The sequence below is a fragment of the Pungitius pungitius genome, chromosome 3 (genome assembly GCF_949316345.1).
Source record: "Pungitius pungitius chromosome 3, fPunPun2.1, whole genome shotgun sequence".
Classification (NCBI taxonomy): Eukaryota; Metazoa; Chordata; class Actinopteri; order Perciformes; family Gasterosteidae; genus Pungitius; species Pungitius pungitius.
In genome coordinates, this window is record NC_084902.1 from 30210028 (window position 1) to 30231723 (window position 21696).

At 44.0% G+C, this 21696-nt stretch overlaps 3 protein-coding genes across 8 annotated transcripts; all 3 read left to right on the forward strand.

The window, feature by feature from the left end:
• Positions 1–59: 59 nt before the first annotated feature.
• Positions 60–8278, forward strand: cdk15 (cyclin-dependent kinase 15). The gene is made up of 13 exons (XM_037463453.2): positions 60–1303; positions 1602–1745; positions 1824–1918; positions 2008–2087; positions 2308–2402; positions 2491–2553; positions 2933–3056; positions 4813–4933; positions 5084–5177; positions 5496–5559; positions 6171–6219; positions 7445–7587; positions 7767–8278. Exons 1-13 carry the CDS (start codon positions 1115–1117, stop codon positions 7877–7879), a joined length of 1374 nt encoding a protein of 457 aa, XP_037319350.1. The 5' UTR covers positions 60–1114; the 3' UTR covers positions 7880–8278.
• A 1666-nt stretch (positions 8279–9944) lies between these two features.
• On the forward strand, positions 9945–11703 carry LOC119212661 (frizzled-1-like). Its single transcript, XM_037463359.2, has one exon. It carries the CDS (start codon positions 9999–10001, stop codon positions 11646–11648), a length of 1650 nt encoding a protein of 549 aa, XP_037319256.1. The 5' UTR covers positions 9945–9998; the 3' UTR covers positions 11649–11703.
• Positions 11704–12553: 850 nt separating this feature from the next.
• On the forward strand, positions 12554–21659 carry LOC119212600 (sentrin-specific protease 7). 6 transcript variants are annotated; one of them, XM_062561468.1, is made up of 21 exons: positions 12554–12924; positions 13448–13559; positions 13680–13762; positions 13851–13976; positions 14224–14318; positions 14395–14525; positions 16396–16627; positions 16702–16772; positions 16961–17083; positions 17795–17828; positions 18147–18344; positions 18950–19304; positions 19418–19534; positions 19604–19726; positions 20100–20192; positions 20273–20349; positions 20501–20562; positions 20667–20710; positions 20793–20861; positions 20942–21095; positions 21336–21659. In XM_062561468.1, exons 2-21 carry the CDS (start codon positions 13449–13451, stop codon positions 21465–21467), a joined length of 2430 nt encoding a protein of 809 aa, XP_062417452.1. In that variant the 5' UTR covers positions 12554–12924; position 13448; the 3' UTR covers positions 21468–21659. The 6 variants fall into 6 exon arrangements, with proteins under 6 accessions (XP_062417452.1, XP_037319121.2, XP_037319110.2 ...); XM_037463224.2 differs by having other exon boundaries at positions 12555–12945; XM_037463213.2 differs by having other exon boundaries at positions 12555–12829.
• The last annotated feature ends 37 nt before the right edge of the window (positions 21660–21696 follow it).

Here is a 21696-nt window from a genome sequence, read left to right on the forward strand (position 1 = left end):
TCAATACAAAAAACACTATAATATATACTGCATAAATATTACTAATTAAGATGCTCTCTTGTTTATTTATTCCAACAGTTTACATAATACATGTCAGAATATTAATTCATATATATATTAGGCCTCTCAATGCATTAAAATTAAATTAAAAATAATTAATCACAAATTTTGAAATTCATTAATCGTGATTTACTTATTAAATCTTGTAAGTAACAAGTAATCACTTTGGAAAGCGTGTATTTAAGACATTGTCGTTGAATTGTATTTTAAACACAAACCATGTGACCATGCTGGAGGTGGAACATGTTGAACTTTGACTCTTCCTGCTGTCTTCGTGCATTTTGCTCTCCATCATGTGACGTATTTGAAGTGCCAACTATTTAGCCAGAACTTTGTTTAAACCACTGGTTTAGGGACACAGTCGTGATCCTCTTCAGGGTGGATGTTGAGATGGAAGTAGCCTAGCAGCTAGCTTAACCTAGCAGCTAGCTTAGCCTAGAAACTAGCTAAACCTAGAAGCTAGCTTAGCCTAGAAGCTAGCTTAGCCTTCTGTTTGACACGTGAAGGAATTCCTCTGCACAGTTTTCTGCTGTATTTCACTCTGTTTGACTTCCAATGAAAAAGCTTTTTCATCTTCATCCAACAGACAACAGCTAGCGGCGGTTTTCTTTCCGGGGTCAATGCACACTGGAAGTAAACAAAGTTGCGTCAACTAGGCTAAAATTATTTATTGCACCAACCTGGGTCACATTAATTGTTAATTTTGTAACCCATATACATATATAATATATATGTATTATTATTTAAAACACTGTAAACATTTCAATTAAAATGAATCAAATATGAGTCTTTTTTTTTTAAACGAAAGTTAGTGAAGTACAGTAGAAGTGTAGGTACAAGTACTACAAATGCAGGTTAAAGTACAGGCAGTCCTCTAGATGGTTTACATCCGATCTATTGATCAGGTCTCTAGTCCTTGACGTGGTTCCTGGGGCGGAGGGGGGCAGGGGGGGTCAATGGGTTCTATTGTCCTACTCGTAGACACTGATCCGGTCATGAGACTCTGTTTGCTCCTCCTGAAGCATGTGAGACGGAGGGAGAAGAGGAAGAGAAGATGGTGGACTGGTGTCGCTGGGTGAGGGAGACCCGGCGGTGGGTGAAGAGTTGCAGCTGTAGCGAGGTAGTGGATGATGAAGAGGAGAGAGGAAGGAGGGGGGAAGAAAAAGATGAAGAAGACAAGGTGAAGATGGAGGAGCTCAGCTTGAGAAGGAGCAGGAGTTCAACCTCCCTCCCTCCTTCTGAGGTATTTCATTAAACTGACTACTTTTATTTGAATTGTACTACTCCTCTTTAACAGTACTCCTTAAGTAACTGTACTTCTGTTTAATAATACTCCTCTTTAAGTATCTGTACCTTTTTATTTATTAGTATCTACTCTGAGTAACAGTCCTCCTCTTTAAGTACCAGTGCTCCTCCTTAAATAACAGTACTCTGAGTAACAGTACTGCTCTTTGAGTAAGAGTACTCTTTGAATAACAGGATACTATAGGATGTCTATTGGCTGTATTTCTATTCTTTCTGATCTGGTCTCTGGGTCCCAGCTGGATCCGGTCCGGTCTTGCCCCCCCCACTCTGGGGCTCAGCCCCACTGGTTCCACACCCTGCAGGTCCGGCGGCCCTCGAGGCGAGGACGCAGCAACAGTGACCCGCTGGGGGGGCAGAGCCTCCAGGACGAGTTCACGTGGGTAAGAACAGCCCCCCCCAACCCAGAGACAGATATATGAAATGTGAAGGTGATGTTTGTGGGTTTGCCCTCCAATCAGAAACCAGGTCTTCAGTTTGGAGCTGCTCATTCTTACCTGAGTCTGGAGAAGCTGGGAGAAGGAGCGTACGCCTCTGTGTACAAAGGCATCAGCCGGTACTTATGTCTATTTATGTATGCAACATAGTACTGTGGTTAGTACTATGCTGTGTGTACTTAGTCACACTTGCGTTTGCTGTGTTGAGGATCAACGGGCAGCTGGTAGCTCTGAAGGAGATTCGTATGAAGACGGAGGAGGGGGTTCCATTCACCGCCATCAGGGAGGGTACAGACACACAAACACATGTACTGTATATACACACCCACAGAGACACACAATACTCATTCAAAGTGGAAATAGGAATAAATGATATACAGTTTATATATAACATGGTTTTGATAATAAGGTTTAATGTTTGTGTGTGGGTGTGTATATGTGTGTCTATGTATGTTTTTGTTTGTGTATATATAAATGTGTGTATATGTGTATGTCTGTGCGTGTTTAGCGTCTCTCCTCAAAGCTCTTAAACACGCTAACATCGTTGTCCTACACGACATCGTCCACACTAGAGAGACTCTGACTCTGGTCTTTGAATACGTGGTAAGAAATAAATTAATACTCATTCACAGAAGTCTCATGAAATATAAAACCATTAAAAAAGGTCTCTTCTTCTTATGTGTTGTTACAGCAGACAGACCTGGCACAGTACCTGAGCCAGCACCCTGGAGGACTTCACTCCTACAATATTCGGGTCTGTTCTCACCTGCATTCTCTGTAGTGTCCACCGGGGGGAGACTCCTCTGGTCCCATAGAAGTCTGTAAGAAAATGTCTCCGGACGTATTACCTCAGTAAACGTTGTAAACATGAGTTTATGGTCTCAGTCTCTAGTTTCAAGTCTTCTTCAATGCACCATGATGTTCATTTAGTGAATGATGGTCCATTTAGAGTCAAACAGACCATAAAGAGAAGGATGCTTCGGGGGGGATGCTTCACTGTGATTGACATGTTTCTAGATAGATACACATAGAGCACAAAGCAGATTTATTTAAACAATACTGTCTTTTTAGCTGATTGACTGGTCCTGTTTTATTTGGGGTGTTTAACTTGTTCCTTGTGATGTTTTTTTTAGCTCTTCATGTTCCAGCTCCTCCGAGCTCTCTGCTTCATCCACAGCCGGAGGATCCTCCACCGAGACCTGAAGCCTCACAACCTGCTCATTAGCTACCTGGGAGAACTCAAAATGGCTGACTTTGGTAGGGATGATACTGTCACCTTAAGATGTATTGGGACGACGCTGTTGCTTTAAGATGTATTGGGACGACGCTGTCGCTTTAAGATGTATTAAGACGACGCTGTCGCTATAAGATGTAATAAGACGACGCTGTCGCTATAAGATGTATTAAGACGACGCTGTCGCTTTAAGATGTATTAAGACGACGCTGTCGCTTTAAGATGTAATAAGACAATGCTGTCGCTATAAGATGTATTAGGATGACGCTAATGCTATAAGATGTATGAGATGTCTTAAGACGATGCTGTCGCTTTGAGATGTATTAAGACGACGCTATCGCTTTAAGATGTATTAATACGACGCTGTCGCTTTAAGATGTATTAGGACGACGCTGTTGCTTTAAGATGTATTAATACAACGCTGTCGCTTTAAGATGTATTAGGACGACGCTGTTGCTTTAAGATGTATTAATACGACGCTGTTGATTTAAGATGTATTAATACGACGCTGTTGCTTTAAGATTTATTAAGACAACGCTGTTGCTTTAAGATGTATTAATACGACGCTGTCGCTTTAAGATGTATTAGGACGACGCTGTTGCTTTAAGATGTATTAGGACGACGCTGTTGCTTTAAGATGTATTAATACGACGCTGTCGCTTTAAGATGTATTAGGACGACGCTGTTGCTTTAAGATGTATTAGGACGACGCTGTTGCTTTAAGATGTATTAGGACGACGCTGTTGCTTTAAGATGTATTAATACAACGCTGTCGCTTTAAGGTGTATTAGGACGACGCTGTTGCTTTAAGATGTATTAATACGACGCTGTCGCTTTAAGATGTATTAATACGACGCTGTCGCTTTAAGATGTATTAGGACGACGCTGTTGCTTTAAGATGTATTAGGACGACGCTGTTGCTTTAAGATGTATTAGGACGACGCTGTTGCTTTAAGATGTATTAGGACGACGCTGTTGCTTTAAGATGTATTAATACAACGCTGTCGCTTTAAGGTGTATTAGGACGACGCTGTTGCTTTAAGATGTATTAATACGACGCTGTCGCTTTAAGATGTATTAATACGACGCTGTCGCTTTAAGATGTATTAGGACGACGCTGTTGCTTTAAGATGTATTAGGACGACGCTGTTGCTTTAAGATGTATTAGGACAACGCTGTTGCTTTAAGATGTATTAGGACGACGCTGTTGCTTTAAGATGTATTAATACAACGCTGTCGCTTTAAGGTGTATTAGGACGACGCTGTTGCTTTAAGATGTATTAATACGACGCTGTCGCTTTAAGATGTATTAATACGACGCTGTCGCTTTAAGATGTATTAGGACGACGCTGTTGCTTTAAGATGTATTAGGACGACGCTGTCGCTTTAAGATGTATTAGGACGACGCTGTTGCTTTAAGATGTATTAGGACGACGCTGTTGCTTTAAGATGTATTAGGACGACGCTGTCGCTTTAAGATGTATTAGGACGACGCTGTTGCTTTAAGATGTATTAATACGACGCTGTCGCTTTAAGATGTATTAATACGACGCTGTCGCTTTAAGATGTATTAGGACGACGCTGTTGCTTTAAGATGTATTAGGACGACGCTGTTGCTTTAAGATGTATTAGGACGACGCTGTCGCTTTAAGATGTATTAGGACGACGCTGTTGCTTTAAGATGTATTAGGACGACGCTGTTGCTTTAAGATGTATTACAATGACACTGTCTTTTTAAGAGGAGGAGTAGCTCTTCCCTCTGTTCTGGCTCTGGTTCAGGTCTGGCTCGGTCTAAGTCCGTCCCCTGTCAGACCTTCTCCTCTGATGTGGTGACGCTGTGGTACCGCCCCCCCGACGTCCTGCTGGGGTCCACAGATTACTCTACTGCTCTGGACATCTGGTGAGTCCTCAGACACTAAACTGCAATAGTAGTAGTACTGTCAATGCTAGTAATAGTAATACTGGTATTTAGGATGTGTCTTCATGAATAAAGTTGTGTTTGAATCAGGGAAGCCGTTTTTATTAATAAAGTTTGGTGTGTTTGAATCAGGGCAGCGGGATGTATCTTCGTTGAGATGCTACAGGGGGCGCCGGCGTTCCCGGGAATGACCAATGAGTTTGAGCAGTTACAAAAGATCTGGACGGTGAGTCCAAAGCTCAGTATTGATTATATGTAATATAATTATGTTATTCACAAGTAAATTAATTATATCACAATGTATTGTTGTATAGTATATTGTGGTTATACATATCTAATATATTAAGAAGTCTCCATTAGTGACTATTTATTTTTATTAGTTTTTGTGTATATTTCTATATTTACTATTAACATTAGTAAAAAATATTGTTCTTTAATTAGACAACATTAATAGGTTGATAATGATTAATAGGTTGATAATAAGTGTATATTGGTAATATATATATATACTATTATTACTTAATAATAATGACATGTTGTTTAGGTGCTGGGCGTTCCGTCTGAGAAAAGTTGGCCTGGAGTCAGCCAGTTTCCCAACTATAAACTGGGTGAGGTCATTTGAAATGTGTTTTATAATAATCAATTTACTTTTAATGAATAATTTGTCATCAGTAAGAGTAAATCCTTTTAACCCTTTTTAATCAAACCTTGGTAACCCATTATACGTATTGTATCAGGCTTTATAACAGCGGGGCAGCAGACTGGGCACACAGTTTGTAACACTGGCGCTGCACATCATCATCATCGGCAGATGAGAAACTACTGCAAACGAGCTCCAAAAGGAGACAAAACCACTAAATCATCAGCGTACACTATGATTAACAAGACTTTCTCTCATTTTACTCATGAGGAAGGTCATCCTTGTATAAATTGAAAAGAGCAGGTGACAGGACATTGGTCACTAGATTTTCCTTTTCAATCTCTTTCAGACAAGGTTGATGGTACCAAAAATATTAAAAAACAGTTATTAATAACCACTACTGTTTTGTTTTATTTAGTGTTTGCGTTAATAAAAGAGTGCAATTCTACTTTTTCATTTATTGCAATTAATCGTGATTTCTTTTTTTATCGTTGCCCATCACGAATATAAATATAATATTAATTGTATATAGTTTTTTATATTTACATAAATATATTTTATTTTTGTTTTTCTCTACAGATCGATTTATTTCCTCTGAGGCAAAGCCGTTGAGAAACGTTTGGAAAAGGTACGAAGGAAAAGGGTTTAAGTTTTATTTGTAGCCTTCTGTTAGCTCAGCTATGCTAATGCAGGAATACGCTATGTTATACTGTTAGCACAATATCATGTAGCCTACTAATGCTTAGTAAGTAGTATGCTAGCATATTAGCATGGAGTCTACTGTTCCTTAATAAGTCAATTTGTTGTCATGTTTGTGTAACTCCTATGAGGTGTCCTCTATCTCTTTACTTGCAGTTCTGGAGCTTCTGACAAAACAGTGGACACAAATAGAATTTGGGATCACGTGTCTCCTTTTTAATCCTCAATTTAATGAACAAACACTTATGCAATGATCATATAGTGGTATATAATAATCATCTGAACAAACTAACATACCTGACAAAACAGCGGACACAAATAGAATTTGGGATCACGTGTCTAGGAGGACGACAGAAAACGGTTAGCTAGCTAACCCGACATTATTACAAACACTAAAACATGTACAAAACATCTCATTAATAAAAAAACAAGGCAAATATAAACGAAGATAACAAACATCCAAAATAATAAAGCTACACCATAAATGAATTGTTAAAGTACATAAAGTAAACATTGTTCACGGACGTACAAAAAAACACGTTACCTCCTTTTTAATCCTCAATTTAATGGAGGATTTTCCCACAGCCCCGTTGGTCCGTTCAGGTACCACGTTAGAACAGTAGATGGCGTAGTTCAGCAATTTTAGCAGGATTTATCCTAAACCATATTAACTATGTTACATTTGCATGGGGCTAACTGTGGATCATGTTAAACCAGATCTTCCTCTTCTCCTCCATGAGTCTGTGTTAATTTGGGTAAAGCCAGGTCCCACTTTAGCACCTCGTCCGTCAGTCTGTGTTGATGTGGATTAAGTAAAACCAGGTCCTACTTTAGCACCTCGTCCGTCAGTCTGTGTTGATGTGGATCAAGTAAAACCAGGTCCTACTTTAGCACCTCGTCCGTCAGTCTGTGTTGATGTGGATCAAGTAAAACCAGGTCCTACTTTAGCACCTCGTCCGTCAGTCTGTGTTGATGTGGATCAAGTAAAACCAGGTCCTACTTTAGCACCTCGTCCGTCAGTCTGTGTTGATGTGGATCACGTAAAACCAGGTCCTACTTTAGCTTCTCATCCATCAGTCTGTGTTGATGTGGATCAGGTAAAACCAGGTCTTCCTTTGGTCACTAATCCGTCAGTCTGCCTTGATGTGGACCAGGTTGACCCAGCTCCCCTATAAGACCGAGGATCTGGTACAGAGGATGTTGAAGGTTCTCCCTACAGACCGGATCTCTGCGCAGGATTCCCTGCAGCACCTTTACTTCAACACGCTACCTTCCCCCATCATGCACCTGAGAGATAGTAAGAGCTTCCCTTATATATGCTAATAGAGCTACGTGCTAAGATAACCAAATACAAGTAGATGCTTACACAACAAGTATAGCTGGTAGAGATATATGCTAACACATTCACTTTGTAATATGAAGTCAAATTAATTTGAAAAAACCTTAAAATCTTCTTCTACTCTCTCCTTTTTTCAGCGGTTTCCATTTTCAAAGTGCCTGGCGTTCAATTGGAGCCAGAAGTGAGAGATGTTTCCAACACCAGACAGAAGGTCAAACCGTTGCTGCTGCCCCATGTCAGGTTCTGGTGAACACACAAACACACCACTGATGGGATGGACCTAGTGAATCCAACGTCCAACAACCTTATGGGGAAAACAAGACCTTATCTTAACCTGAGAAGAAAAACTGAGGGAACCAAGAACCCTGTTATCAACCTGAAACAAAATAAGAGGAACCAAAACTTCTATCAACCTGTACGAGACAAACTGGGGGGAAACAAAAACCTCATCTACTCATTTGAGGGATATACTGAGAGAACAAATATTCCTCCATGATATTCATGAATACTTCTCCCGTTAGCATTTGTTAGCATTGGTTAGCATCATTGATTTATTCATGAGCGTTCCCCTGGTGAACCTTCATGAATAATTACTGAATCTTATTGTTGACAAGCTGCCAAATAAAATAATCTTTGTCATGCTAATGTTCATGTTTCTTAATGTCGTTTTTGGCATAATGCCGTACTGATAACATTTAATTTACTTTCAATCCCTCAAAACCTTCATTATCTTTGATTTCCCCGGATTCAACATCAATCTTTAGTTATTTTATAGAACAAAATACAAAACTTCTTATTCTGCTTTTTCTTCTTTCCCTAGCTTAGCTTCAAAATCCTGAATGGAAGGACTCGGCTCATAGTTAGCTTGATATGCTATCATTAGCCTTTACTGTTAGCTTCTACACAGCAGTCCTGGATGGAAGGTCTCTGTTTGTACTAGTGTGCTAGTTAGCTTTACACATGTCTACCGTAAGAAACTTACTTTAAATGCTAAAACACAAAGTGGATGTAACATTATATCATTGTTTCCTTTCATAATTTATTTGGGTTCTTCAGGGTTTTTTATATGTTGACTGCGTATAACTTCATTATCTTCTTAAAACTTTAAAACATTCAATAGACTTTAGAAACTTTTCTAACAAAAATTCATATGTATAAATATTTGTCTTTTGATTGATTGGAGACATAAAAGAGGAAAAGTGCATATTTAACTGTTTGTGTCTTTGATGAGAGGAAATTCATTCATCAACAAATATCATAAATAAATATCATAAATAAATCAAAATGCACGGAAGCCTTTGATGTTGTTTTGAATCAAACTTTTATATTTGATCAGCTTTCACCACAATGTTAGAATACTTCAGACTCAAATCTGACTTTAACTTTATTTTTTACATACATTTTAAAAACAGCAAGGTTTATGACCAAAGGCGACACCAAAGAACAGAAGAATTGGGGAGGATCCTTCCTGAGCTCACGCGCCTCAAATGAAACACCAGGGCTTTGTATCTTGCCTCATGGCTGCAGTGAAACGCTGGGTTGGAGTCCCAGTTGTCGCGCTGCTGGTCTCGCTCCTCCTCTTGCCGGTCCAGAGCCCCAGACCTAGACCGTCAGACCCAGAACCCAAGTGGCCCACACCTCGACCCTCAGAATTAGGTTAAGACCCAGAGGTGGACCTGTGTCTGAGGGTGAAGATTACTTTAATATAATTAATAAAACATATTCAAAGTATTTGGGGGTAATTTTCTTTCTGTTTGTAGAGTTTAGCAAAAAGTTAAAAAAACTTCTACCCTGCACACGGTCTGCAGAGGACCACCGCCGTGTCCCTAAAAGACAGTGGTTTGGACAACGTCCTGGCTAAACATTGTTGGCCCTTCAAACACGTCAAATGATGGAGAGTTGAGAGCAAAGGACAGCAGGAAGAGTGTTAGTTCAATATGATCACGTGTGTAGTTTGTTCAAAAAAATCAAACACAATTTACAAAAAAATACTCTAAGATTACTAAAATGATTGTATGTATAAATAATTGTAATGTTGTTTAAAACATTTGATTTAAATCCTTTGAAAACACATATTTGAACTGAATTTTCACTAGAAACCGAAAAATACAAAGTGACTAAAAACTAATCCAACACCACGAGAACAACAGCTTTCATTTGGAGTTTCAAGGCGCCCCTCAGTGGAGAGGGGCGCCTTGAAACAGTCTCAGGGAGATGAGGCTCTCCTGCTCAAGATGTTTATTAACAGAGAAAGTTTAGAAGAGACGGGGACCGAAAGGATTCACCTCCTCTACTGGACTTGATTCTAACACTGATCTCGACTCAAAGGAATTCAACCAGTTCAGGGCCAGGATTCTGTTACCGGATACATGGCACCAGAGAGACGTGGTCGGATGGTTTGGACCTCGGGCTTCTCTCTGGTGATCTCGCTCATCCTCGTCCCGCCATGCATCTCTCAGGGCGAGAGGTGGATCTCCATCCCAGATCACGGGTTCTGCCAGTCCATCTCAGTCCCGCTCTGCTTGGACCTGGTCTACAACCAGACTATCATGCCCAACCTGTTGGGTCACAGCAACCAGGAGGAGGCTGGGCTGGAGGTACACCAGTTCTACCCGCTGGTTGAAGTCCGGTGCTCCACGGACCTGAGGTTCTTCCTGTGTGCCGTGTACGTGCCGGTCTGCACAATTCTGGACCGGGCCCTCCCTCCGTGTCGGTCTCTGTGTGAGCGGGTCCGGCTCGGCTGCGAGGTGGTCCTGAACCGGTTCGGCTTCCAGTGGCCCAAGAGGCTTCAGTGCGAGGACTTCCCTCCTTATGGAACAGAGCTTTGTGTCGGTCAGAACACAACAAACTTGGAAGACCCTGGCTCAGAACTGAGCTTGACTACACCCAACCAGACCTCCTCCTGCCCCTGGCAGCTCCAGGTGCCCTCCTACCTGAACTACCGGTTCCTGGGCGTAGATGACTGCGGCGCCCCGTGCGAGGCCGCAGAACCTGCTGGCCTCCTGTACTTCGGAGAAAAAGAGGTGAGGTTCTGCCGGCTCTGGGTTGGGTTCTGGTCCATCCTGTCCTGCGTGAGCTCCCTCTTCACCGTGCTCACGTACCTGGTGGACCCAGGGCGGTTCCGGTACCCAGAGAGGCCGATCGTCTTCATGTCTGGCTGCTGCTTCATGGTGGCGCTGGCTTACGTTGCCGGCTTCCTGTTGGAGGACCGGGTGGCATGCAGTCACCTGAACCGGGTTGGATACAAGATGGTAGTCCAGGGCACCGGGAAGGGAGGCTGCACCGCACTCTTCTTGGTCCTGTACTTCTTTAGCATGGCCGGCGCCATCTGGTGGGTTGTGCTGTCCTTCTGCTGGTTCCTGTCGGCCGGGAGAAAGTGGGGCACTGAGGCCTTGGAGGCTAACTCGCGCCTCTTCCACCTGGCGGCGTGGGCGGTGCCGGCAGCTAAAACCCTTGGCGTCCTGGCGGTGGGTCGGGTGTCCGGCGACCCGCTCACCGGGGTCTGCTTCGTAGGGGTCTATGACCTGGACGCCCAGCGTGGCTTCGTCCTGGCGCCGCTGATCCTCTACCTCTCCCTCGGTGCTTCCTTCATGCTGGCCGGCTTTGGCTCACTGCTCCGTCTCCGCGGTGCTGTGAGCCGTGCTGGCGTGGAGGCTCCAGCACTGAAGAGGCTGACAGTGCGGATTGGCGTTTTCGGTGTGCTGACTGTGGTGTCCGGCGCTGTGGTCGTCGCCTGCGGCATCTATGAGCAGATCCTCTCCCCTCAGTGGGGGAGGGCCTGGCTTACGCAGACATGCCGGCACTTTGCAGTGCCGTGTCCCGCTGGCATCACCGACCCGGTGAGGCCGGACTTCACTGTGTTCATGGTCAAGTACCTCATGACCCTGATCCCCGGAATCACCTCCGGGGGATGGATATGGTCCAAGAAGACACTGCGGTCCTGGATCCGGATTTTTAAGGGACCGAAGAGCAACTCCCGGGGAAAGAGGACGGTACGGAGAGGGGGGAGGAGGGAGTAGAGGGAGGCAGAGGACAGACTAGAGGGGTTAGAGGGTGGAGTACTTGTGGAGCAGAAGGGTGTAGAGGGAGATTAGAGGATGGAGAGGGTTAAGTAGAAGAAGGTAGAGGGGGGGGGGGGGGTAGAGGACGGTGTACGACTTAAGTACACTTACTTTGTTAACTTAACTTAACTTAAATCTTGACCGAGCAGATTCCCGAACATGAAGTGACATTTTCTTCTCCTGGGATGGACAGACCTGTGTACAGAATGAACAATGTAAAATATGTACAATACATGCAATTCCTCTAACAGAAATGATTAAAATATTGACAGTAGAAAGCCAGGTGTTTGGCAGGACCACTGCAGGGACAACCACCATCAGGTAGAACCTCCATCTAAGAAACCTGTCAGGAGGGAAAGCACAAAAGAAGCCAAGCCGGTAATGTTGGTTTATGATGTCAGTAATGGTAACGTGATTAATAGTAATACTAATGGTAGGAGGACCATGGCAGGAGGCAGAAACGGGGTCCGGACAGAACCATGATCCATTGAGACCTAACCCTAGCACAAATACGTTGTGGATTTTTTGATCCGTTTCATTTCAATCATATTCATATTTTGTTTGTTACTCTGTCTCTTAAATACTTTCCATATTAAACATTCCCCTTTGATGGATTGAATTGTCTTACTATTAACAAGCTTTGTGAATATGAACTTGATTCATACTTGTGTTTCATGAAGTGATATTGACCCATAGGGCATGTGGGGGGGTGGTGCTGGGTGGGTTCGGAGAGTTCTTGTGTTTTGGGGGCGTAATAAAGTCTTAGGAAGAGCACGTTGTCCAGAGCTTCATTAGCGAGAGTCGCTACAATGGTGTTGTAAAATAGTTCCAAAATAAATAAATAAAGCGACGCATGCAGCGCCGTGATGACGTAAAGGCGTAAAGCTGCGTACGGCAGCTGACGTCGTGGATGTTGTCATGTCGCTGTTAGCTGCGGAGTCGTCGGAGTAAAGCAGCCTCTGTTTGACCGGCGGATGATAAGAATGTGTTTTTAAAAAACGAATTATTACAATTTACCGAGTGGAGACAACAAACCGCCTCCACCACATGTTCATCAGCATCTAACGGCACAACAGAAGAAGCTAGCTCACTGGCTAGCTTACGAGCTAACAGCTTAGCCGGCTCCCCAGCTGATGTTGGTAATGTAGCTATAGCATCTTAACGGAGCCCTCTTATGAATTACTGATAGTACACATTGTAGAGCTTAAGTGTAAACGAATGAGTATCCCACGATGTAAGTGAAGATTATTTATGAGTAAGTGGGCAATTTTTGTGAATTCGGCAGGAAAATGTTCGACCAATTGCAATATACTAAGATAAAAGCTTAACTTTTATAAACTGTTCTCACGCTTAACTCGTGTTATGAAAAGACCCGAGACGCTAAATGTTCATACTATTAAACGGTGTAGGGCAACATTCTATTCTCTTTCAACGGCAGCTATTTGCCATTATCCCAGTAAGTTAGTTTTATACATATGCAGCTACAGTGACTGTTACTACGTTGTCAGGTTCAATTCCTGAGCTCCAGGAGCCCTTGAGCCAGGCTCACTTCTCTGAAACTGACGCCATTAAGAACATCCTTTTCAAAAGGACTAACGATTAATGGATTAAGGAGGTCTTCTTCTGCTTATTTGATCCATAATGATGTCATATTTTAAGTCACATCTTTGTGAATGGGGATCCCACACAGCGGCCTGATGGGCGCCATGACGTCGCTCCGTGTGTTTTCTGAGTCTGGTGCCTTGGTTTCTCCTCAGTATGGCGTCTTCCTTTAAGATCCCCAAGAAGAAACACCCAACGGCTTCTGAATCCGCCCCCCTATACATGTCACCGCTGTCCCGCCTGCAGAGCCCCCCCCCTGAATTTATGGTAGTATTACTCATCTGTCAGTTTTGTTAAGGTGTTATTATTGATCTGGGTTTTTATAAGGTGATATACCTGATATGTGCGTTCTTTTAAGGTGGTATTAGTTTTGTTTGGTCTCAACAGAGCTATGGGAACCAGTGCAGCAGAGGCAGAGCTGACAGGATGCATGCTGGGAGCTCAGCGAGCTCCTCAGTGAACGGAGAGAGGTTAGTGAAGCTCTCCCTGCAGACCGAAGCCTTCACCACACATTTAAGTATTTTATCCTTAAAACTAAATAAATGAAACCTCCCTCAGCGCTCCTCTCTTCAGGCAAGTGGTCAAAACGCTGCTTGGACTAACAGCCAATCAAAGAGAAGCCTCAGCAGCCAATAGCAAAGGAGGACAGAGCGCAAAGTCGTCTGCTGCTTCTCCCTCAAACGGGTGAGTTGACAGAATGCTTTAAAGCCAGCAGCAGTCAGGCTCATTAACAGAACCTGCACATGCACTCACGTGCACACCTACTTACACTCCACGTGCACTCACATGCACATGCACTCACGTGCACACCTAATTCTTTCTTTACTAATATAATGTTATTAAGAGAACATTTGAATCAACATCTCTCTTCTTGACATTACAGAAGAATGTTAAATCTAGTTTGTCGTGTTGTTTCCTGTTCGGCACCCAGGTGGCGCCCTAAAAGGGCTTCAGATCGCCTGCTGCCTCCTGATTTGACCTCACAGCCTCCGTCTCCACCACAGAAGAAGAAAAGCCACTTCAGCGGTAACATTTATGACGTTTTGAGCAACATGGTCCAGATCTCTATCAAAGTAATCAATCATTCATATTGAACCTTCAGGCTCAGCGGTTCAGAACATCTATGTGGACTCGCTGGACTCTCTGGCTGAGCTCAGGGGTGAGATGCATGCTGGGAGTTCTTCAGCGACGCGAGACAGAACAACAGATGGACTGGACTCAGCTGAGAGAAAGGTAGAGGTCAAAGTTCAACAAGATGATGGTGATGATGATGATGATGAGGGTGATGATGATGATGATGAGGGTGATGATGATGAGGGTAATGGTAGGATTGGGAAGAGGATGATGATGATGTTGAGGGTAATGGTAGGATGGGGGGGGTGATGATGATGATGATGATGATGATGAGGGTAATGGTAGGATGGGGGGGGTGATGATGATGATGATGATGATGATGAGGGTAATGGTAGGATTGGGAGGAGGATGATGATGATGATGATGATGATGAGGATGCCGATGATGATGAGGGTAATGGTAGGATGAGGAGAATGATGATGATGATGACGACGACGACGGTGATGATGATGAGGGTAATGGTAGGATGGGGGGGATGATGATGATGATGATGATGATGAGGGTAATGGTAGGATGGGGGGGATGATGATGATGATGATGAGGGTAATGGTAGGATGGGGAGGATGATGATGATGATGATGATGAGGGTAATATTAGGATGGGGGGGATGATGATGATGATGATGACAGGGATGATCTGAGGAGCATGATCGGTAGGAGGATGATGATGAAGATGCAGGTAGTGATGATGATGGTGAGGTTGATGATAGTGAGGATGATGATGGTCAGGATGGTGATGAAGGTACGGATTAGTTATGCAGTAACATCTACAGTTTGGATAAACAAGTTTAAAAGGACTTGGTTTCAAAGCCGTGATGTTAAACTGTGGAAACATTTTGGCTTGAAGCCGAATGAGAGGAGACCCTTTTTGTCAACAAGGTGTATTGATTATTTGTTCTATTTATTTAGGATATTTATATTTTTAGGGCTGTCAATAATACGAATTAGTCACACATTTTGTAATTGGAATTAAAAGTATGTTTTTCTTTTGAATCTTATGACTTATCACTTTAGAAAGTGTTTTAGTTTTCCAAACCACCGTCTTGTAGGGACACCGTGGTGTCCTCTGCAGACTGTGTGCTGCAGGGTCCATGATGAGATGGAAGTAGCATAGCAGCTAGCTTAGCATAGCAGCTAGCTTAGCATAGCAGCTAGCTTAGCATAGCAGTGCTCTTAGTGGTCTGTTTGCCACTCACTCCCCTTCTGTTGGACACGTGGAGAACTTGCTCTGCACAGATCGAGTGTTTTACTTCCAAAGCAAAAGCTCTCCCCGTCTTCAACTCCACCCTCAACTCCACCTTCAACTCCACCTTCCACTCCACCCTCAACTCCACCTTCCACTCCACCTTCCACTCCACCTTCCACTCCACCTTCAACTCCACCTTCCACTCCACCTTCCACTCCACCTTCCACTCCACCTTCCACTCCACCTTCCACTCCACCTTCCACTCCACCTTCAACTCCACCTTCCACTCCACCTTCCACTCCACCTTCCACTCCACCTTCAACTCCACCTTCAACTCCACCTTCCACTCCACCTTCCACTCCACCTTCAACTCCACCTTCCACTCCACCTTCAACTCCACCTTCAACTCCACCTTCCACTCCACCTTCAACTCCACCTTCCACTCCACCTTCCACTCCACCTTCCACTCCACCCTCAACTCCACCTTCCACTCCACCTTCCACTCCACCTTCCACTCCACCTTCCACTCCACCTTCCACTCCACTCGTTTTCCTGGGGTCAACCCAGTTGTTTTATAGTTAACAGCCCTGATGTGAGCATGATGTTGCCGTGGATGACAGTGACGATAGTGAGAAGATGATAAGTAATATGATGATAATGGTGAGGATGATGTTGGTTATTTTAAGGGTAATAGTGAGGTTGAGGATGAGGAGGATGAGGAGGGTGATGGGGATGACAATGAGAGCGCTGATGATGAAGATAACTCAAAGAATATTTTAACCAGCAGAAGAAGAACTCATCCTCCTCCGGTTCGGACCAGACGTCAGAAGACGACTTTGTGTCCTCCACGATGACGCAGAGAAGGCGGAGCCTGGGTCGGGGGGCGTGGTTTGGCAGCAGCCAGATGGAGGACGTGAGGGAGAGAGAGAGGAGGAGGTGGAAGGAGTTCAGAGAGAGGAAGACAAGCAGCCTTCATCTTCACCTGAAGAAACCCAGGAACACTCCAACGGAACCCAGTGAGATTACTAATACCATTATGCAATAATAAATCAATAAGATTATTGGTCATTCATCTTCTGCACTTCCTCAGTTGTTCTGTCTAGTGAGGAAGAGGAGGAGGAAGAGGAGGAGGAATTATACGAAGGAAACCGTTTGGAGAAGGTATGAGAGCGTCCCGTCACGTCTCCTAGTCTTCATCATCTGAGGGACTAATGAGACCAATATAACAGATCATTAGATTAATAATAAAAATAACCAACATATTTAATATGATAATGATAATTGTGTCTTGACACTCAAGTGTTTCATTTGGTCTTTAAGAGTTCACATTCAAACTTTGTGCTTTCCAGACAGGAGGGGGAGGTGAGAACAGCCTTCCTCCTCCTCCTCTTCCTCCTCCTTCCTTCCTGCAGCTGGACTTTGTCTCTCTTCACGTCGGTCAAACGCACGCCGACGCCAACGGGAAGATAACGGTGAGAAATAAACCTCAGAGATCAATTATTATTATTAATGATGTGAGGAGTAATGATTCTACACTGAGGAGGGAGGGAGAAGATGAGAGTAAGGAGGGGAAGGAAGAAGGAAAGGAGGGAAGGAGGGAAGGGGGGAAGGGGGTGGCTGGATGGAGAAAAGAAGCGAACATACAAACACAAAAGTACACAATAAAGTCTAAACACTTTCTGCAACATGCGTTCACACAAACACACACATATGAGGACATGCAACACGGCATCTAACGCAGGGACGACGTTCTAAACATCTCCCTGGTCACCACCAAGTCTAAACATGTTTGTTGTGGTTCTTTTTTACTTACGACACTTCAATATGAATGTTTAAAAAGGTTTATCTATATGAACTCTGACCTTGTTGGAAGTTAAAGTTCAATCTTGTGCGCACGTCAAACTCGACGACATGGCAGGAAAGAGACAGAATATATGTACATATATATATACATATATATGTATATATAGTATATGTATATATGTATATACATACACGTGTGTGTGTGTGTTTGGGGGAAGGAAATAGATGGTCATAGAAACAAACCTGCCAAAAGTTCAATTCATACCTTGTTAAGACTTTGTCTAACAGCCAATCAGAGAGCAGGAGGTCATGTGACACAAGCCATTCATTTTGTTTCTCCTGTTTGTGAACGAATGAAGCTCATTTGTGTTTTTCTGTAGATTACTGAGAACGGGATCATTCTCCCTCTGAAAGGTAAAATCACAGCTTGTTTTACATCTGAAATATTGAAATAATTCTGATGAAAACTGATGCTAAAAGCTAAATAGTTTGTTCATTTGAAAATTAATTAATTTAAGGTTTAAATAGAAATATCTGGATGTTTAGCTGAAAGCAATTGTTCCATTTTTCTATTGACATTCAAATATTTTTCTTAAAATATTACAAAACATTTGGATAAATTGAAATACATTTTTCAACACCACAATCATTTTATTTTGTATTTTTTAACTGATGCTCTGTTTTCCCTTACTACGTTTTATGAACACTAAAGGTTTTAATTGTTCTTCTCAGGCGTGGAGGACGGCGAGGTCGCTGTGGTGGCATCTCAGCTCCGGGGTCACGGCGTCTGGGACGGGGGCGTGGCACAAGGAGGCTTGCTATTGGGTGGTTGGAAAGGTCCCGCCCCCTCGCTTCTCTTTCTGTGGGTGACGGACGCTCAGGCCAACCTTCTGCAGAGAGAGCTGTCCTCCATCCAGACCTCCACGTCAGGTGAACCAGGAACTCACACCTGAAGATCCAAAAAGGGTTTGGGGGGGGGGGAAACTGGCCATTTCTGAGATTGGAGTGAGACATGGAGGAAAGGTGATGTCTAGGGTCGGGTCACAAATAAACAGTTCTATATTGCCACATGTGGAGGTAATACAGATGTAGAATGTTTGTAATGTAGAATAATACATAATAATAATAATAATAATCACCCTTTCCAAGCACTGTCTTTAGCTGTCAATCCCAATGGTTTTTAGCTTCTTAACTATCTTAGTATTTAGTGAGATTCTGACTCTATCCTGGTACAGCACACAGCATTCATTCATTGACCTCCTTTTGGACTTTGCTTTTCCATGTGCAGTTTCTTCTTGTTGTGAAAGCAGGCATCTAAATGCCACGGCCCTGTAGCCATGGCAACCACTGTTTACCAAGGCCACTGAGTAAACTGGACGGATTCTCTGCCAGAAAGCCAGTGGGTACATTGGTAGGAAGGAGAGTGGTAGAACTGGTCTCTGGAGTCCATGTTCTTGGTCTAGATTCTGGGTGCAGCTCTGGGTTCTAGATGTGCAGAAGCAGGTTCTGGGACTAAGTGTTAATGTGTCCCATAGAATCAACCTGCCCCTTCCTCCTGCTGGTGTTGAAGGAGCAGCTGCAGGAGCTCCAAACCGCCCTCCTGGCCTCCATCCTGGACATGGATGAGTACAAGAAGGCCTCCTCCTCCGGAGGGCCGACCTCCCCTCTGGAGTGGACCGACGGGCTGCTGCTCCTCCACAGCTGTCCTCCTCCTCTGGACCAGCACCTCCTCGGACTGCTGGGACACTCAGCTGTAAGACTCCTATCCTCTCGCAACTTCTTTTCAAACCCTGAAACAAGTCAACAAATTCTTCTCCATCAGATGAGAAACAACCAGAAGAATAAGAAGACAAACCTGGGCTCTTCTGGTCTGCAGCAGCTTCCAACCAGGTGACACAACCAGGTCCAAAGACTGTTAGACCTGGACCAAGTCAGACTTTAAGACCAGGACCAGCAGCCACAGTATCATGAACATCATTGAACCCACTGCTTCCGTTCCTCAGGCTGATCCAGTATCCGGCGGCGCCCTCTAAAGGCCGCATCACGGTGACCAAGGAGGACCTGGCCTGTCTGAGCGCGGGGGAGTTCCTCAATGACGTCATCATTGACTTCTACCTCAAGTCAGTCCCTCTTAAAGACGTTGTACCGCTGAGGAGGTCACAGTCCTGACCGGAGATCCCTTCCTGTAGGTTCCTCCTGCTGGAGGGCGTTGGCGGCGCGGTGGCCGAGCGTAGTCACGTCTTCAGCAGCTTCTTCTACAAACAACTGAGCAGGCGTCGAGTCGCCGGAGAGGACAACGCCCCCTCCGTCCCGTAAGAGCAATCCATGCATGTATTGATCCTCAATCGGCTGCTGGTGAACGGAGTCAAAGGTCATCCAGTCCTCCAGGATTCAGTGTGTTTACTTTTATTCACTCCATTCACCCACATTTAGTCATATTTCTAATTGATTTGCCCTTTGATGGCATTTTGGGGCCAATCAGGATAAATCTATTTTTAGGTTTTACTTCACTTTGGTGTGGATTTACTAACCCTAACCCTGAAGATCTTCAGATCATAATAAAACACGTTTACCAGCTGGTTCACCTCAAATATCAACTCGACCCGCTCTTATTTTTATCAGCTCACAGGACGTCAGAATCTTGATGTCTGATCACTGTGTCTCTTTTGCTTGGGTCTCCTCCAGCGATCTTCACATGAGGCACCAAAGGGTGAAGACCTGGACCCGACACGTCGACATTTTCACCAAAGACTTCCTATTTGTGCCTGTCAATCAAGAGTAAGAACGCCTTCTCGTGGCTCTGCGCCCCGCCACAATAAGAGTCTGTTGTACTTTGATTGACTGCTGGTGGTTCACAGAGCCCACTGGTACCTGGCGGTGGTCTGCTTCCCGGGTCTGGAGGACGTTCAGTACCAAGCGTTCCGGAGTGCAACAGGTGAGGCGCTTTTCCTTTTCCTGTGAACATGAAATGATGGAAACATCGTCCTCTGAGGACACTGAGAGATGTCTTAGTTAGACACATTCCATATTTCATGCTGAAGGAGCTCCAGGTAGCAGATAGCAGGTTGTTGTTGTTTGTGTCTCAGGTGGATCGAAGCTCACGGCAGGTAAAGCATCGTCTTTGAGTCTGAGACCACAGCAGCCTCCGGTAATTATTGTGTTGTTCTTATTTAATAACTATAATTAGTACTTTTTTCATCAGAAGGTTATTTGTGACTTTGAAGGTGCTTCAGTGTATCTTTTATTTTGAAGGAGTGCACTGAGCAGAGCTGGCAGAGGGACACGGTACTGAGGAGGTGAGAGATGAGACGAATTACATTCATGAGTAAATGTTTGAGTGGAGCTTCACCAACTCTTCCTCCTCCTCCTCCTCCTCAGGCCCTGCATCCTGGTCATGGATTCCCTGAAGCTCTCCTGCCATGAGAACGTCTGCCGCCTCCTCAGAGAGTGAGTCCTTCTCCTTTTAAGGGCTAACGTGTTGCATTGTGGAGGTGCCAGCGGAGTTAATTGTCTCTGGTGGTCTCCAGCTACCTCCAGGTAGAGTGGGAGGTCCGGAGGGGGACGCCCCCCCGCCTCTTCACCTCGGACAGCATGAGGAGCTCCAGCTGCAGAGTCCCTCAACAGGACAACAGCAGCGACTGTGGAGTCTATCTGCTGCAGTACGCCGAGAGCTTCCTGCAGGTAACCCCGCCCCCAGACCACAGCTGCCCACAGGTCTACTTACCTATAGGCTACCTGAAGTTCTGAAAGTACTATATTTCTAAATATGCTATTTCTACACTTGTCTGCTGGAATTGATTGAACAAAAATAAAAATCCATGTGAAAAAAATTACTTCTCACTGTTCTCAGGTCAAATATTTGTAGTAGTACAAGAGCTTCAGCTCCTCCCACTAAATCCAGCCCTCTGATTGGTTCCGCAGAACCCTGTGGTGCACTTTGACCTCCCACTGCGGTTGGAGCGCTGGTTTCCACGGCAACAGGTGCGGCAGAAGCGCGAGGAGATCCGAACCCTTATCATGACGATGCACCGGGGTCAGATGGGAGAGAAGTGAAACCAAAAAAACACATCAAGCCGTTAATTCTGTGCAATAAATAATTTATATTTTCTACTTTATTCAAATATTTTTACTTTGAAGGATTTTAAATTTTTCTTTTAAAATATTTCTTAGGCTAGTTTTTGTGTTGTGTGCAATTAAATAGCTTTACACTGAAAATAAACTGATGATTCTGATTATGTGACAGCAGACTTTTTTCAGAGTGAGACTCTTATTTTGAAACATC